Source organism: Schistocerca piceifrons, chromosome 7 (assembly GCF_021461385.2).
Source record: "Schistocerca piceifrons isolate TAMUIC-IGC-003096 chromosome 7, iqSchPice1.1, whole genome shotgun sequence".
Classification (NCBI taxonomy): Eukaryota; Metazoa; Arthropoda; class Insecta; order Orthoptera; family Acrididae; genus Schistocerca; species Schistocerca piceifrons.
This window is the reverse complement of record NC_060144.1, coordinates 333,167,663-333,186,477: the sequence shown is the minus strand read 5'-3', so window position 1 is coordinate 333,186,477 and position 18,815 is coordinate 333,167,663. Positions and strand designations below refer to the sequence as shown.

The 18,815-nt window shown below is 42.2% G+C and overlaps 1 protein-coding gene across 1 annotated transcript in view; it reads right to left on the bottom strand.

Moving 5' to 3' along the window:
• Positions 1-18,815, bottom strand: part of LOC124804595 (unconventional myosin-IXa-like) — a 348,200-nt gene that overhangs the window by 42,786 nt on the left and 286,599 nt on the right. The window contains exons 27-28 of the mRNA XM_047264786.1: positions 6,821-7,047; positions 5,729-6,009 (exon numbers count right to left, since the gene is read on the bottom strand). Of these exons, the coding sequence (XP_047120742.1) occupies positions 5,729-6,009; positions 6,821-7,047 (508 nt within the window). The remainder of the gene's footprint in view (positions 1-5,728; positions 6,010-6,820; positions 7,048-18,815) is intronic.

Here is an 18,815-nt window from a genome sequence, read left to right as displayed (position 1 = left end):
AAGAATATTATGACAAGGATAGCTGCTACTCACCATATAGCGGAGATGGTGAGTCACAGATGTGCAAAACAAAAAAAAACTGTCACACAATATGCTTTTGGCCAACAAGATCTTCGTCAAAAATAGACGACGACAACACACACACACACACACACACACACACACACACACACACACACACAAATGCACTCACACACTCAAGCCAGAAGTGTGGCTTCAGCTGCCAGTGACTGTGGTCATGTGTGTGAGTTGTATTTGACTGTGGTGGTGGTTGTGGTGTGTGTGTGTGTGTGTGTGTGTGTGTGTGTGTCTGTGTGTGTGTACTGTCTATTTTTGACTAAGGCCTTGTTGGCCGAAGGCTTATTGTGTGACAGTCTATTTGTTGAGCCTATCTGCTACTCAGCACTTGCGCTTTATGTTGAATAGCAACTACTCTTTTCATACTTCTTTTAACAGCATTCAATATCTCATCAAAATAGAACACTGTGGTATTGCACACATTAATATTTACAATATTCTATGTGGACTACTTGGTTTTAATCATAAACTGTCTGTAATTATGTCACAAGTTGTAATCACTAAGTAATTAATTATTTCAGTTCACCAAGACTGATTTTTATTTACAACCTTTAGTATGCATTATAGCTGCATGTAATGGTATCAGCTTGCCAACTACTCTCCCCAGCAAAACAGTCGAAATGGTCTTTATGCAGAGGCTTCTAATAATTCTACTTTCTCTTCTAATGCCAAGTACAAGGTGGAACTGCATGACACCATCTTCATTATTTCTTCCTTTGTACAACCAGAACATGTGCCATTAGATGGATTTCCTCCACCGTATCCTCTCTATCCCCAAGAACCAACTGCAAACAATAACCCCCCCCAACACCCAGCATCTACTGACTTCAAATAACTAAACTATATCCTTCGCCAGGGTTTTGACCACTTATAATCACACCCAGAAATGAGGATCATCATACTAATCCCATCCCTCCTATACAGTGGTATTCCACTGTCCATCTAATCTGTACAATATTTTGGTCAACCCTACATCGCAGTCACTTCCAACTCCTTGCCACATGTGCCATATTCCTGTTGAAGATACAGCTGCAAAACCAGCCCAATTCACTCACCCAGCTCTGCTGCAATTTCTGCACAACTTTATGTCAGCAAGAGCACCAACCAGATGTAGGCCCGAACAAACGGGTATTAACGAACTGTGGCCAAGAGCAGAGTTGACCATCCAGAAGAACAAACTGCTGACCACAACACATTCTATTTACACATCCTTTGTTCCTGTAATCCTCCTGATTTCAATCTTCACTAGCCTCCTGCCTTCCAACACTCCCACACTGCCCCAGGATCCTAACTTCACTCATCCTGAAGGCACACTCCAGCAATCACCCCTTCCTCTGCTCTGTCTACCCCTTCCAATCCACTCCTCCACATTATCATAATCATGCACCTCATGGCAAAGTCCTGGTGCCGTGTTGTATTCCTATCCCATACACTTGCTGCCTGTTCTTCCCCCATCTGCCTCCATCCCACCTGCCTGTTAATCTTCCTCAACGCTCTCTCTCTCTCCCACTCCCCACCTTCTTTGTGCCCCTCTCTCACTCCACTTAACACCCACCCCAGTCAAGCCAGACAACTGAAGCTCCAACATAGTGTATTCAGCTAGGTCAATGTAGTCATATAAGTTTTGTGTGTGTGTGTGTGTGTGTGTGTGTGTGTGTACACAAGCGCGCACGCACGCACGCACGCACACACACACACACACACACACACACACACACACACACACACACACAGTGTTCACTGCCTGTCGACAACTTGATGGCACTGCTATTCAATGAGTTGTTACCTTTACTCCTAATATATATATATATATATATATATATATATATATATATATATATATATATATATATATATATATATATATATTATTCCACCACAACTTTCATTATAACAAACATTGCATTTTAATCTAAGATGACATGATACTGTTAAGTAGTTTAGGACCAGTACATCCTGAACAATGGCATTGTAGTTCAATAATACGTATCATTTCATATTTAGTTTCAATTGGTCCTTATCAAGACCATTTTCTATTTGTTTTCTTCTAAATGAACATGCTCATATATGCACATATTTACGGCTTCTTGCTTCATACTGGGATGAGGGAACAATCATATTATCATCATCTTCATTAAAAAATATTCATTTGAAGAAAATAAAGAAATACACCTACAATTGACATTATACAATTACATAAAAAACAAAATACATAATAAAACCAAAGGAATAAAAGTAGATTACCACTGACAACAATGATGAGGCTTCCTTCATTAAATCATGATTTAACAATTACTAAATACTAACATTATCTTACACAAGAGTGAACAAATAATTACTATGTGCTGAAACAGAAAAAACTGGCAAATTGCAGATCTACAAAACGCTAAAGGCATAATCTCTACCGTGGTTGGGAGAACTGAAAGTGCTGGCTGGAGAGTCAGGAGTCAACTCTCACTCTCTGTCACTTTCTCATCCTAGTCCTCAGTCAACAGTTATCAAAAGGGTAAAAGAAAATAGCGTATTAAGTTCGACATCCTCCACCAATGTTTGCAATCAAACTACACTCTACCAAACTAACAGCCACAGTTTTGTTGGTGGCAGCTATGTAAGTTAAATGCAGTGTTTCCACAGAAAGCATATCAGCATCAGGCTCCTGTTTGGTAATAATTGTTTCATTATGGTCAGATGGTGGCCAAAGTAGAAATCACACTGTGACAACATTGTGTACCCGCAATCGCAAGCTGAGGATTAAAGCTTCTCACTGCCAACTGCAGAAGAAGAGAACACAAGAGGTTGAAAAAAGTGATTACACTTCTGGCTGCCATTTTGGTTGCTCCTCAGATAAGGCAAAACTATTGCATCACCTTTGTGAGCTTTACAAAAAAAGCTTACGAGTCTACTGAGACATAAATCCTATTCTCTACACAAGAAAAATTTGGAGTGGATAATGAATTCATCAGTTTCATTAAATAATTTCTCATGAACACTAAATCAAAAATTAAAATCCAGGCAAAATTTCTGAACCATTTGAAATCAGAAAATTAAGTCTAGCAAGGGGATGAAGTCGCAACTGTACTCTTCACTTGTGTTTTGAAAAGAATCACGATGGATGAGGAAGTGGGCTTCAAAAGGCTGGAGGGAATCAACATATAAACTAGGAATCAATATCAACTGCCTGGCCTTTGTGGATGACCTTGCAGTCCTTGCCAAAGAATACAATCATTAATCACTCAAACCTCCTTACAAGAATATCAGAGAAGGAAGGCCTATAAATCTCAATATCCAAAACAGAACATACGACAAATATTGTAGGTTCCCCCAAATCGTTGAAATAGGATGACCCCAAATCACTAAAAATATATTTTGGAAAAATTAACGAAGTCCAAAACTTAAAAATCATTCAAACCAATGGACTGACCAAACAAGCAAACAACAGATCCCAGAAAATTAATAAATATTTAACACAACTCAAGAAGACATTCAAAACATAGAAAATTTCGGGAAAAAACACCTTTAAATGTTCCTCAGAAACATGGAAGAATCTTCACCAGGTACAAAAACAGCAATTGAGTGAGAGAATAAAAGTATTCGTTTAAGTTTTGCTTGGTTCACAGTTGGCTGGATTAGATGCAAGAAGAAGAAAAAAATTAAGAGAAAAGGCAATAAAAATGGTGTGAACATGATGGGGTAGGAAGGGAGGATAGAAGCCCACACATGCAGCAGCAGCAGCAACCACAACAACAACAACAATTACGTCTTAAAATGGAGATAAGATAATGCAATCAGAAAGAGTAAGGAAGAGAGTCTTGGTGAAGCCCTCTCAGAAAAGCAATATGAATTGAAATCAGAATAAATTAGGGCAAGGTCAATGACGACACTCAAGTGTATCTGGAGTTGAAAAGCAATGTTGCTCAATGATCCTCCTCAGATGGCAATAAATTACCTTCTGATGAACATAATACATGTGTAGTACTATCTCATACATACTAAACATTAGCATTGTGTTCACCATACACCATACTGATACAGTACTAGTTAGCTGTCTCCTATTTTTGAATGGCAACCTTCATTCACCTAGTGACCTATGAGCATTACATAATGGAGTACCATCTCATTCACAGGTTGTCACCATTAGAGAGAAGCAGCCCCACAGTACACCTGGAAGGTATTGTAACTAAAGCCTACATAATCTATTTAAAAAGTTGGGACTGTTAAATCACAAACAAAAGTATGCTGTGTGTTTGAAAACTGGTTGATATTAACCAACAAACCATATGTTCCGTGTATTTATCCACTGACTCTTTCACACTCAGATGAGTTGTCTTTCATAATTTAAACTGACAATCACTATGCACTGTACCAGTTGCTTTCGTGATTGTCATCACCCCTTTTCTTCCTAAAAGGTGAATATTTCTACATGCACAAAGATAATGACAAAGATGATATTAATTCCGACACATTACTTCTTATGACTTATGCTGAAATCAACAGTTGACTGTGTTGTTCAATATATTTCTTTCTTTCTTTTGCTGGTGTCTTGTCCCGTAGTTTTGCAGCGTCGGCACGATTATGAACAGATTTGGGAAGGTTAGTTTTAAGGGGTGACCGGATGCCCGGCCTGCTGTCACCCCGTCCCCCCCGGGACAGACTTAGTGTACCCCAGCTGCCTGTGTCTAGTGTAATCCATGGAATAGTGAAAACATGTTCATGTGTCTGTGAGTTGTGTAACTGAGGCAGAACATGGGGAACAGCCCAGCATGCACCTAATGGGATGTGGAAAACTTCCAAAAAACCACATCCAGGCTGGCCGACACACCGGCCAACGTCAGTAATCCTCTGGGCGGATTCGATCCAGGGCCGGCGTGCCTACCCGAGTCCAGGAAGCAGTGCATTAGTGCTCTTGGCTAACCTGGCGGGTAGGTTGTTCAATATATTTATTTTGTGTTATTTAAGTTCCATTTTGTGTGCCATTGGCCCAAACATTCAGAGTTCAGTTTCTTGTCTTGCTACCTTATCCCCTTATTTTCATCATAGTTCAGAAGGCAGTGTCTGGTGAGATAATGTATTTTCTTCGTGGTTCAAACAGCAATGCAGTATCAATTTTTCTGAAGTTATGCAGCTCTGTCCCACACCAGAAGGCAACTGGAAAATGCACACAGCTCCCAGGAACACTACTTTTTAACATATTATCCTTGTTTCAAAAAAACTGAAAATTTTATTAGCAGCACTTCACTGAAAATTCACAGGGGTTATACTTTATTACTCTTCTGGAAATCACTTACCTCAGGAAAATGCAGTTTGCCTGTCATCTTGAATGTACAATGGACCTGTGCTATCATGGAAATAATCATCTTTTCTATTTTAATACTGGGTGCTTTTCACAAGTCTTGAGCATCATGTGACACTAAATCAAACATTCACTGATGTTGTTAGTAAAAGATATACATGTTTGTGGTAAGTTATGACAGGCTTGTTGGATGCATGTTGATAAAACCTATCTGCATGCAAAGGTTTCTGCAGGGGATCTCCTTGTCAGACAAAAAATTTATGAATCCTAGTACTATACAGATTTCTATTCGTAAGCCAGGAAAGTGTAAATCTAACTGATTCTAAAAGCCAAAATTAGAAAATAAATACAAAAACATACCTTGCAAGATGGAATACAAGCCTCTCAACAAGGTCGAAATTTGGCTTTGGTAACTTCTTAATTAGTGCGAAGAGGGTCAACACACGATCGTGAGGATCTGTAAGACTGCCAGCACGTAAAAAGTCTTCATAACTATCAAATGTTAACAAAGGTTCAGGCATTTCACGCAAGAAGCTCTTCAATACGGCTGCCAATACATGAACATGATAACTTCCAAAGTTGATATCATCTAGATGTTCATCTTCAATTCTTACCTTTAATTCCTTCACTTTAGAACTCACCTGTAACAAAATTAACACCAGAAATAAAGACCTCTGACGTAAGTTTACACAGCTGTTTAAATACCAAGTATTTAAAATAAAAAGATTACAGATGATGTGGTCTTCTGATCATGTCAGCCTAAAATGTGGTACTGTATTTACTTCTACCAGAGATTTCAGTGTGATAAGCAAAAACTCAAGTCTCGTTTAGAAACCCATCAGAATCCTCAACTACCTTGCTTGGGCATTTTTGTAACAGTATGCAATATTTGATGGCAGAAAGTATTTTATTTCAGTTGCCACAATATTTATAATAGGTGAGATTACAGAACATGAAGACAATAGCTGCATGTAAATTTCTCAAATGAAGGTAATTTACTTGCATGAATAATTAACAACAAGAGTCCCTATCAAATCTTGCAGAACTGAACATAAAATACATTCGTCCAGAACAAAAATCTAAAGTTAACCACGTCACACAAGAAGAATAGGAAACAAACAGAAATACATGTTCAGCTGTACACAGATGATCACTGTTTCAATTAAATATCCTAAGTGTACTTGAAGTGTCAACTGATACATTGTCCAATAAACAATCATTGTCATAAGTTAAAAACTAGAAGACACTTGGCAACAGCTGAACATTCTCCAAATACTTTCCAGGAATCGCAAAGGACCAATAGTATCAATTCAAATATCTGATCTTTGAAAAAGGTGACACACATCTTAGATTGATTGAGAAGCATCATTACGTTGCAACAGATATATGAAGCATCATATCAAGTTATCATTCAATTACACTTTTTTTTTTCTAGTGCTGCCTTATACTCACTCCAGATTTCCGATATATTCCCTCCGTATATAAGCCATGCATTTCAATGGTGGTGATTAAGCGGTCAACAACAGCAGGTACCTTCCCATCACCAGTTGCTAAGAGGTGAAGAGGAACACCAAATACACGACGACCCTCACTAGTATACCCACTTTCACCATGGCCTTCTTTACCACAAGCCACAATAACTCGTGTATAGCACTTCTTGTGGCATGTTAACTTGCAGTCTGGAAAGCAAGCACACAACTAATTAAAAAAAAGTAAACACACGTATTTCATCCCATAACAGTATGGATGAATTTTGACAGTAAATGTTCTGAATATTAAAAAAATGTAGAAAAAGAATTGATAGCAATGAATAAAAAATACTGTCATGAAATTTAAAACTTTCACTGGGGTGCAACAGTGACTGCATCTTACAGTTCCCCCTGTAAAAATCATTTCTTCTTTGCACTGTTTCCAAATTTACATAATGTTACTGGGATTGACGTATTTCTAGGCACCCTTTCCTGAACTACTACTAGTACGTTCAAGGTAAAAATTATGCTTTCCTCTTGCATTAAATTATTCACAATTTCATGCTGCACCAATTACTGTGTTGCAGACAATGTAAGGAACAAGATTTGTCAGTGACACAGTCCACTGCTGCAAAACCACGTTTCAATTCTATTAAATTTATATCTACAGGGTGTTACAAAAAGGTACGGCCAAACTTTCAGGAAACATTCCTCACACACAAAGAAAGAAAATGTGTTATGTGGACATGTGTCCGGAAATGCTTACTTTCCATGTTAGAGCTCATTTTATTACTTCTCTTCAAATCAATTTAATCATGGAATGAAAACACACAGCAACAGAACGTACCAGTGTGACTTCAAACACTTTGTAACAGGAAATGTTCAAAATGTCCTCCGTTAGCGAGGATACATGCATCCACCCTCCATCGCATGGAATCCGTGATGCGCTGATGCAGCCCTGGAGAATGGCGTATTGTATCATAGCCGTCCACAATATGAGCATGAAGAGTCTCTACATTTGGTACCAGGGTTGCGTAGACAAGAGCTTTCAAATGCCCCCATAAAAGAAAGTCAAGAGGGTTGAGGCCAGGAGAATGTGGAGGCCATGGAATTGGTCCGCCTCTACCAATCCATCGGTCACCGAATCTGTTGTTGAGAAGCGTACGAACACTTCGACTGAAATATGCAGGAGCTCCATCGTGCATGAACCACATGTTGTGTCGTACTTGTAAAGGCACATGTTCTAGAAGCACAGGTAGAGTATCCCGTATGAAATCATGATAACTTGCTCCATTGAGCGTAGGTGGAAGAACATGGGGCCCAATCAAGACATCACCAACAATGCCTGCCCAAACATTCACAGAAAATCTGTGTTGATGACGTGATTGCACAATTGCGTGCGGATTCTCATCAGCCCACACATGTTGATTGTGAAAATTTACGAATTGATCACGTTGGAATGAAGCCTCATCCGTAAAGCGAGTACTCTCTGCTGGAAGTATCACTTTGCCACGAAGAAAAATGATCCTAATCCTACTCCTAATGATCCGACTCCTCAAGACACCATCCAAATTGAACCCTGCCTGGAACAGTTCCGTCCTCCGTCACAGCGGGACCCACCTCCTCTTCCTCAAAATCACCCTCTCCAAACCTTCCAGGAATTTCTGACTTCCAGCCTTGCATCTCAATCCTTCTTAAAAAACCTTAATCCTACACCCAACATCACCACTGCTGAAGCCCAGGCTATCCGTGATCTGAAGGCTGACCGATCCATCGTCATTCTTCCGGCGGACAAGGGTTCCACGACCGTGGTACTTGATCGTCGGGAGTATGTGGCTGAGGGACTGCGTCAGCTTTCAGACAACACCACATACAAAGTTTGCCAAGGTAACCCCATTCCCTATGTCCAGGCGGAGCTTCAAGGAATCCTCAGAACCTTAGGCCCCCTGCAAAACCTTTCACCTGACTCCATCAACCTCCTGACCCCACCAACACCCCGCACTCCTACCTTCTACCTTCTTCCTAAAATCCACAAACCCAATCATCCCGGCCGCCCCATTGTAGCTGGTTACCAAGCCCCCACAGAACGTATCTCTGCCTATGTAGATCAACACCTTCAACCCATTACATGCAGTCTCCCATCCTTCATCAAGGACACCAACCACTTCCTTGAACGCCTGGAATCCTTACCCAATCTGTTACCCCCGGAAACCATCCTTGTAACCATTGATGCCACGTCCTTATACACAAATATTCCGCACGTCCAGGGCCTCGCTGCGATGGAGCATTTCCTTTCACGCCGATCACCTGCCACCCTACCTAAAACCTCTTTCCTCATCACCTTAGCCAGCTTCATTCTGACCCACAACTTCTTCACTTTTGAGGGCCAGACATACCAACAATTAAAGGGAACAGCCATGGGCACCAGGATGGCTCCCTCGTACGCCAACCTATTCATGGGTTGCTTAGAGGAAGCCTTCTTGGTTACCCAAGTCTGCCAACCCAAAGTTTGGTACAGATTTATTGATGACATCTTCATGATCTGGACTCACAGTGAAGAAGAACTCCAGAATTTCCTCTCCAACCTCAACTCCTTTGGTTCCATCAGTTTCACCTGGTCCTACTCCAAATCCCATGCCACTTTCCTTGACGTTGACCTCCACCTGTCCAATGGCCAACTTCACACGTCCGTCCACATCAAACCCACCAACAAGCAACAGTACCTCCATTATGACAGCTGCCACCCATTCCACATCAAACGGTCCCTTCCCTACAGCCTGAATCATTACACCAACAACCTGAAAACAGCTTTCGCATCCCGCAACTACCCTCCCGACCTGGTACAGAAGCAAATAACCAGAGCCACTTCCTCGTCCCCCCAAACCCAGAATCCCCCACAGAAGAACCACAAAAGTGCCCCACTTGTGACAGGATACTTTCCGGGACTGGACCAGACTCTGAATGTGGCTCTCCAGCAGGGATACGACTTCCTCAAATCCTGCCCTGAAATGAGATCCATCCTTCATGAAATCCTCCCCACTCCACCAAGAGTGTCTTTCCGCCGTCCACCTAACCTTCGTAACCTCTTAGTTCATCCCTATGAAATCCCCAAACCACCTTCCCTACCCTCTGGCTCCTATCCTTGTAACCGCCCCCGATGCAAAACCTGTCCCATGCACCCTCCCACCACCACCTACTCCAGTCCTGTAACCCGGAAGGTGTACACGATCAGAGGCAGAGCCACGTGTGAAAGCACCCACGTGATTTACCAACTGACCTGCCTACACTGTGATGCATTCTATGTGGGAATGACCAGCAACAAACTGTCCATTCGCATGAATGGACACAGGCAGACAGTGTTTGTTGGTAATGAGGATCACCCTGTGGCTAAACATGCCTTGGTGCACAGCCAGCACATCTTGGCACAGTGTTACACCGTCCGGGTTATCTGGATACTTCCCACCAACACCAACCTATCCGAACTCCGGAGATGGGAACTTGCCCTTCAGTATATCCTCTCTTCTCGTCATCCGCCAGGCCTCAATCTCCGCTAATTTCATGTTGCCGCCACTCATACCTCACCTGTCTTTCAACAACTTCTTTGCCTCTACACTTCTGCCTCGACTGACATCTCTGCCCAAACTCTTTGTATTTAAACATGTCTGCTTGTGTCTGTATGTGTGGATGGATATGTGCGTGTGTGCGAGTGTATACCTGTCCTTTTTTCCCCCTAAGGTAAGTCTTTCCGCTCCCGGGATTGGAATGACTCCTTACCCTCTCCCTTAAAACCCACTTCCTTTCGTCTTCCCCTCTCCTTCCCTCTTTCCTGATGAGGCAACAGTTTGTTGCGAAAGCTTGAATTTTGTGTGTATGTTTGTGTTTGTTTGTGTGTCTATCGACCTGCCAGCGCTTTTGTTCGGTAAGTCACCTCATCTTTGTTTTTTTATTTATATATATATATATATATATATATATATATATATATACACAAAGAAACATTCCACATGCGAAAAATATATTAAAAACAAAGATTCCATGACTTACCAAACGGGAAAGCGCTGGTAGATAGACACAATAAAAATACACACAAACACACACAAAATTTCAAGCTTTCCCAACCAACGGTTGCTTCGTCAGGAAAGAGGGAAGGAGAGGGATAGACGACAGGATGTGGGTTTTAAGAGAGAGGGTAAGGAGTCATTCCAATCCCGGGAGCGGAAAGACTTACCTTAGGGGGAAAAAAGGACAGGTATACACTCGCGCACACACACACATATCCATCCACACATATTCAGATACAAGCAGACATACTTAATGCCACCCATTCCATATCAAACAGTCCTTTCCCTCCAGCCTCGGACTTTGTGTCAAACGAAAACCTATACATCGACTCAGCCAATGAACACACACGTCAATTTCTACCCCAATCAAAGTCCTCAATCTTTCCTCTCCCACATCCACACCGGCTGTTCAGAGCATCCTCCTACAGGCCAACCGCAAATTAGAACAGCATGCCACCCTCCACCTCAAAAAACTATCCAATCTCCTGGTTTCCCACCTCCGGAAAGGCAACTCACTCACCCTCCACAACCTTTCCAACAAACCTCAACCTCCTCTCATTGCACACAGACCCAGTCTCTCCCATCTACTCAATCTCCCACTTCCAGCTCCACTCCCCCCAACACCTTAAAATTCTAGTCAACACAATCTGGAACCACAACACCACAATTCAGTAGTGAACCCTTCCTCCAAACCTCTCTCCCCATCTGAAACCTCTGTCCTATCCAAAGGCCTCACCTTCAGCCCCACTCCCAGATTCAACCAAACTGCCCTTGTCAAAGATTTACTCTCCTACACTCGTAGTCTCTGCTGGAAATATCACTTTGCCACGAAGAAAAATAATCCTGGTCCCACTCCTAATAATCCAACTCCCCAAGACACTATCCAAATTGAACCCTGCCTGGAACAGTTCCGTCCTCCATCACAGCGGGACCCACCTCCTCTTCCTCAAAATCACCCTCTCCAAACCTTCCAGGAATTTCTCACTTCCAGCCTTGCCTCTCAATCTTTCTTGAAAAACCTTAATCCTACTCCCAACATCACCACAGCCGAAGCACAGGCTATCCGTGATCTGAAGGCTGACCGATCCATCATCATTCTTCTGGCTGACAAGGGTTCCACGACCGTGGTACTTGATTGCCGGGAGTGTGTGGCTGAGGGACTGCATCAGCTTTCAGACACCACTACATACAAAGTTCGCCAAGGTAATCCCATTCCTGATGTCCAGGCGGAGCTTCAAGGAATCCTCAGAACCTTAGGCCCCCTACAAAACCTTTCAACTGACTCCATCAACCTCCTGACCCCACCGACACCTCGCACTCCTACCTTCTACCTACTTCCTAAAATTCACAAACCCAATCATCCCAGCCGCCCCATTGTAGCTGGTTACCAAGCCCCCACGGAACGTATCTCTGCCTACGTAGATCAACACCTTCAACCCAGTACATGCAGTCTCCCATCCTTCATCAAAGACACCAACCACTTTCTCGAACGCCTAGAATCCTTACTCAGTCTGTTACCCTCAGAAACCATCCTTGTAAAAATTGATGCCACTTCCCTATACACAAATATCCCGCACGTCCAGGGCCTCGCTGCAATGGAGCACTTCCTTTCACTCCGATCACCTGTCACCCTACCTAAAACCTATTTCCTCATCACCTTAGCCAGCTTCATCCTGACTCACAACTTCTTCACTGTTGAAGGCCAGACATACCAACGATTGAAGGGAAGAGCCATGGGTACCAGGATGGCCCCCTCGTATGCCAACCTATTTACGGGTCGCTTAGAGGAAGCCTTCTTGGTTACCAAGGCCTGCCAACCCAAAGTTTGGTACAGATTTATTGATGACATCTTCATGATCTGGACTCACAGTGAAGAAGAACTCCAGAATTTCCTCTCCAACCTCAACTCCTTTGGTTCCATCAGATTCACCTGGTCCTACTCCAAATCCCATGCCACTTTCCTTGACATTGACCTCCATCTGTCCAATGGCCAGCTTCACACATCCGTCCACATCACAACCACCAACAAGCAACAGTACCTCAATTATGACAGCTGCCACCCATTCCACATCAAACGGTCCCTTCCCTACAGCCTAGGCCTTCGTGGCAAACGAATCTGCTCCAGTCCTGAATCCCTGAACCATTACACCAACAACCTGAAAACAGCCTTCGCATCCCGCAACTACCCTCCCAACCTAATACAGAAGCAAATAACCAGAGCCACTTCCTCATCCCCTCAAACCCAGAACCTCTCACAGAAGAACCCCAAAAGTGTCCCACTTGTGACAGGATACTTCCCGGGACTGGATGAGACTATGAATGTGGCTCTCCAGCAGGGATATGACTTCCTCAAATCCTGCCACGAAATGAGATCCATCCTTCATGAAATCCTCCCCACTCCATCAAGAGTGTCTTTCCGCCATTCACCTAACCTTCGTAACCTCTTGGTTCATCCCTATGAAATCCCCAAACCACCTTCCCTACCCTCTGGCTCCTACCCTTGTAACTGCCCCCCGGTGTAAAACCTGTCCCAAGCATACTCCCACCACCACCTACTCCAGTCCTGTAACCCGGAAGGAGTACACGATCAAAGGCAGAGCCACGTGTGAAAGCACCCACATGATTTACCAACTGACCTGCCTACACTGTGACGCTTTCTATGTGGGAATGACCAGCAAGAAACTGTCCATTCGCATGAATGGACACAGGCAGACAGTGTTTGTTGGTAATGAGGATCACCCTGTGGCTAAACATGCCTTGGTGCACGGCCAGCACATCTTGGCACAGTGTTACACCGTCCGGGTTATCTGGATACTTCCCACTAACACCAACCTATCCGAATTCCGGAGATGGGAACTTGCCCTTCAATATATCCTCTCTTCCCGTTATCCACCAGGCCTCAACCTTCGCTAATTTCTAGTTGCCGCCACTCATACCTCACCTGTCATTCAACATCATCTTTGCCTCTGCACTTCCGCCTCGACTGACATCTCTGCCCAAACTCTTTGCCTTTAAATATGTCTGCTTGTGTCTGTATATGTTTGGATGGATATGTGTGTGTGTGTGTGTGTGTGTGTGTGTGTGTGTGTGTGGGCGCGCGCGCGCGCGCGAGTATATACCCGTCCTTTTTCCCCCTAAGGTAAGTCTTTCCGCTCCCGGGATTGGAATGACTCCTTACCCTCTCCCTTAAAACCCACATCCTTTCGTCTATCCCTCTCCTTCCCTCTTTCCTGACGGAGCAACTGTAAAAAAAAGTACATATACTTTGAATTGTCACAGAAAATTTATTTGCTGTTCTACAAGGTTCAATTTCTGGCTGAAAGTAATGTTATATTTCTTGAACACGTGGTAGCAGAATTGTGGATCTCACTACCCAACCCAGTTAGTGACAAGGAAGCTACTTCAACATGACTGGCATACATCTGAGCTTTGAAGTCCTGAAGCAAGTAATTAAGTGATACTGGAAGTTTGAGAATATTGCTGCAGTTCAGAGATAGTGGAGAAGTGAGCATGTAGTGCCTCGAGAATTTCGGGGTCTTCAACCCTCTCGAACACTCGATATTTTAAGTATAAGTGTGGGAGAGTGGAGCTGTGTCTACCATGCCACCAATTTATGTGTGTCCAGGAAGGAAGTGTTTTGGGAGAATACTGCAATTGTGGCGGTTGATCAGTGCAGGCAAGTGTTTGCCGCTCGCGCCATAGAAGCTGTATGTGACATACAAGGAGCAACCATACGTTATTCTTTGACAGTGTAATGATTGTAATTGTTATGAACAAATGAAATATGAAACTTCCTGGCAGATTAAAACAGTGTGCCGGACCAAGACTCGAACTCGGGATCTTTGCCTTTCGCGGACAAGTGCTCTACCAACTGAGCTACCCAAGCATGACTCACACCCCGTCCTCACAGCTTTACTTCTGCCAGTACCTCGTCTCCTACTTTCCAAACTTTGCAGAAGCTCTCCTGTGAACCTTGCAGAAATAGAACTCCTGGAAGAAAGGATATTGTGAAGACACGGCTTAGCCACAGCCTGGAGGATGTTTCCAGAATGAGATTTTCACTCTGCAGCGAAGTTCTGGAAACAGAGGTAAAGCTGTGAGGACGGGGCGTGAGTCGTGCTTGAGTAGCTCAGTTGGTAGAGCACTTGCCCACGAAAGGCAAAGGTCCCGAGGTCGAGTCTCAGTCCAGCACACAGTTTTAATCTGCCAAGAAGTTTAATATCAGCGCACACTCCACTGCAGAGTGAAAATCTCATTCTGGAAATGAAATATGATTTGACTAGAGACTTTTAATTCAGGTGTTAGACTTGCTAGAAGCAAGAACTGTCTTTGAATTTTTGGTGGTTATTAAAGTCACCACATTTTAAATATACTTAATTGTGTCTGACGGTTAAAGACATAATTGAATTGCAAGTATTTGTATACTTATGTGAGACTTGTGGAAATGGAAATACACCAGAACTGACTGAAAGTATTATGAGAGTGCCTAGTTATTTCAAGAGCAGAGGCGCAGAGAGAGAGAGAGAGAGAGAGAGAGAGAGAGAGAGAGAGAGAGAGAGAGAGAGAGTCTTTTTTTAATCCCTCTAATTAGCATTATTTCTTTGAAGAAGAAGTTGTGGAGATTGACGTAGCCACGTATCCAGAGAAGAGGATCGACTGTGTTTCAAGTTAGTCAATTGTAATGAAAGAAAAGGAAAGTGTACAATCCAGTTCTGCACCATTTCTCTTGTCACCAAACCGTTAAAAGTATGGTACAGAAACACTAATTAAAAGATAATGCCTTGCTAGCATCATTACATCTCCTTTAGTCATAAATGGTGAGACATTTGTACTTATGATGATGCAAAAGCGTGAACACAGATGATAGGACTGAACCGATAAAACATTGTTGCAAACAATGGGAAAATGTTAACTACAGAAATGGGAAAATGAAGTTTCACGATACATTGGAAACAGTCACTGGTGATCACACTCAAATGCTTCAACTGTCTACACAACTGTTACTCGTAACATTCAAAGCTAGCGCTCTCTCTCTCTCTCTCTCTCTCTCTCACACACACACACACACACACACACACACACACACACACACAAACAAACCAGCACTTCCCAAATAATTAAATGTTGGTTTCAGGTTGATAGATATGAAGACTCCACAGCTGCACAAATGATGAATTCAGGATGCTCAATAATACTGATAGCACTTAAGCAGGAAAGGTCTAAACACTAAGGCAACTTTCTCTCTTTGTGTTTAATGAGAAGTTTGCTGAAGAAAGCTGTAGAAGCACTCTACATATTCAATGAGAAGTGTGCTGGGAAAAAAATTGTAGAGGTTCACAGCTTTACAGCATTGTTTTAGTAATGGTCAGAGCTTGCAAAGAAGATGCACAGACCAATCGTGATTTTAACAATGAAATTTGACAATTAATATAATTGTACTCATTTAACAAAATTTTGTACATAGAGAAATCTTATGATGAGTAGTTTTGAACCAACTTCTGAAATGCTTCCCGTTTTACTTGAGGTATACAATTTTATTACTTCCTGCATCAGTTATTTGTGAAGATATTTGATCATTCTTCAGTTTGATGTTATGCACAGGCTACACTATTTTTATTTAAGAATGGCAAGATAGTGAGTAAAATTGCTGACATGTTCTTGAAAAAAAAGTTAAAGAAAAAATTATTTACATAAAAATGAATTTTTAACACACCACATATTAAAATAGAACTAAAAAGCATAAAATACTTTCTCCTCGGCCCATACAGATACTTCTGAAAATCTGCAATAGCGAATTTTCAATAGCTATGAAAATACAGTGTATAAAAAAATTTAAAAAAATCCAATGTTTAAAAAATCGTAACTATTAAGTTATTTGAGATGCATGCATGAACAATGTACTGTTGGAAAGAGCAAACTCTCGAGTTTTACATGGTTCCCACTAAGAAGGGGAGGCCACAACGTTTGGAATGTGGATTTACTGCAAACTTCGTACATTTGTAGTACTCCATTAGGACAAAAAAATGTTTAAGCAGTAGCGCGTACTTCTCAAGTGTTATTGAGAAAATCACAAGATAATTTCAGTCGTCAAATATATACCTGTGCCGGCCATTTTTACCATGAAGTAGCGGCAGTCAAGTGGTTAGCGTTCAGGCCCCATAATCACTGGATCGAGTTCCGTTTGTCAGGTCCCCCCCCCCCCCCCCCCCCCCCCTCATATTCTTTACCATTTATATTACAATTGATATAATGGGAAAAATATGTGTAATCAGATGAACTTTTGTTAAATTTACAATGTTATTTGGCAGTCTACAAATTTTTATTATAACAAATAATATAATATTCATAACTATTGACTAGTAAATGACCAAAGGCATAAAGTGATACTGAAAATGTTTGCTTGTCCGTAATCTGAGAAATCCCTTATACCTGGAAGGAGCCCAAAACTACTTGTTACCTGCAATTTTTGACTGGCACAGACGGCTTTCAAAGAATGAGCGGATGGCCAGGCTGGAACCGGGATAAAATGGGTATCATTTGACAGTTAACTCGCACAGTAGTGAGACCTTGCTTATGTCGCAGGATGAAATAACGTATGTGCAAATTGTTCATGAAGTATAAAACCTTACATCATGACTACAAAAATGAAGGTGTCGAGAACTGCGGACAAGGAATTTCATGAACATTCAATCCATAGTGCAGTTGCAAAACATCGGTTGAAAGATGCATTCATATATTGTGATAGTCTTCTCAAGAAGCGGACGTCGTCAATACAGAAGCATCAGCAATGATTTCTGCAGATGCAATAGTGATTGGAGAAGAACTGTATCGGATTACCATGGAAACCTTCGGAGAAAAAAATATTCATTTTGATGAAGTAGACGAAGAAGATCAATTCCGTGAAGTCGAAGAAAATTCGTCCTACAATGAAGATTATGAGCTAGCGGAAAAGCCGTCAAAAGCTGATTATGTTCCATTGGAGACCAAAATAGAAGTTGTTAAACTGGGGAAAGAACACCCTAAATGGAGTCTCCAAACCCTCCAGATAAAAGGGTCTAGAAGTTTGACAAGAAAAGACGAATTGAAGAGATGGGAAGAAAACATAAAATCTGGAGGATCAACGAGCGATAAATATTTGCTAATCGATTCATGGACTTATGACTGTTTCGTGGAGTCTCGCCAAAATTATCAGCAAGTAAGTGTTCATTTTTATCACTCTACATCTGTGATTCTTGAGTTTCTCCCGGCGTATTTGATAATCAAAATATCCACAGGTGTGCTGCCAGTCTATAGTGTCCAATGGGCACAATATTTCGGCGATCATACATGTCGCCATCATCAGGTGAACTGACAGACTGAGCTCCTGTGAACGTGCCGGCACGGAGATCCGTACGCTATGGCTGCTCAGAGGGCCTCTGAGCAGCCATAGCGTACGGATCTCCATGCCGGCACGTTCACAGGAGCTCAGTTTGTCAGTTCACCTGATGATGGCGACATGTATGATCGCCGAAATATTGTGCCCATTGGACACTATAGACCGGCAGCACACCCGTGGATATTTTGATTACTCTACATCTAATTTTCTATATCTTCAACAACCTCATTCGAAGAAATAATTATATTAATAAAATGAAACTACTGATTTTACTTTTCAGGTGGCAACCAGAAACCTACAGCAGTGGGCTCGGCTGCTGCATGCTAATTCCAATCAGAGGACCTCATCTTCAAAGCACGGATAATAAAATTCAAACTACGGCACAGAATTCGGCACAGGAAGATCATGCGGCGTTCGAGTTCGAGGGAATTTGTGTCTGTGGAAGAAATGCTGGAAGCCGCGAGAAAGTTTCAATTGCAGACGAGGACAGTCACGCCGATTTTTTTTTTTATGTTATCAATACAGACCAGACGGGTTGCCAA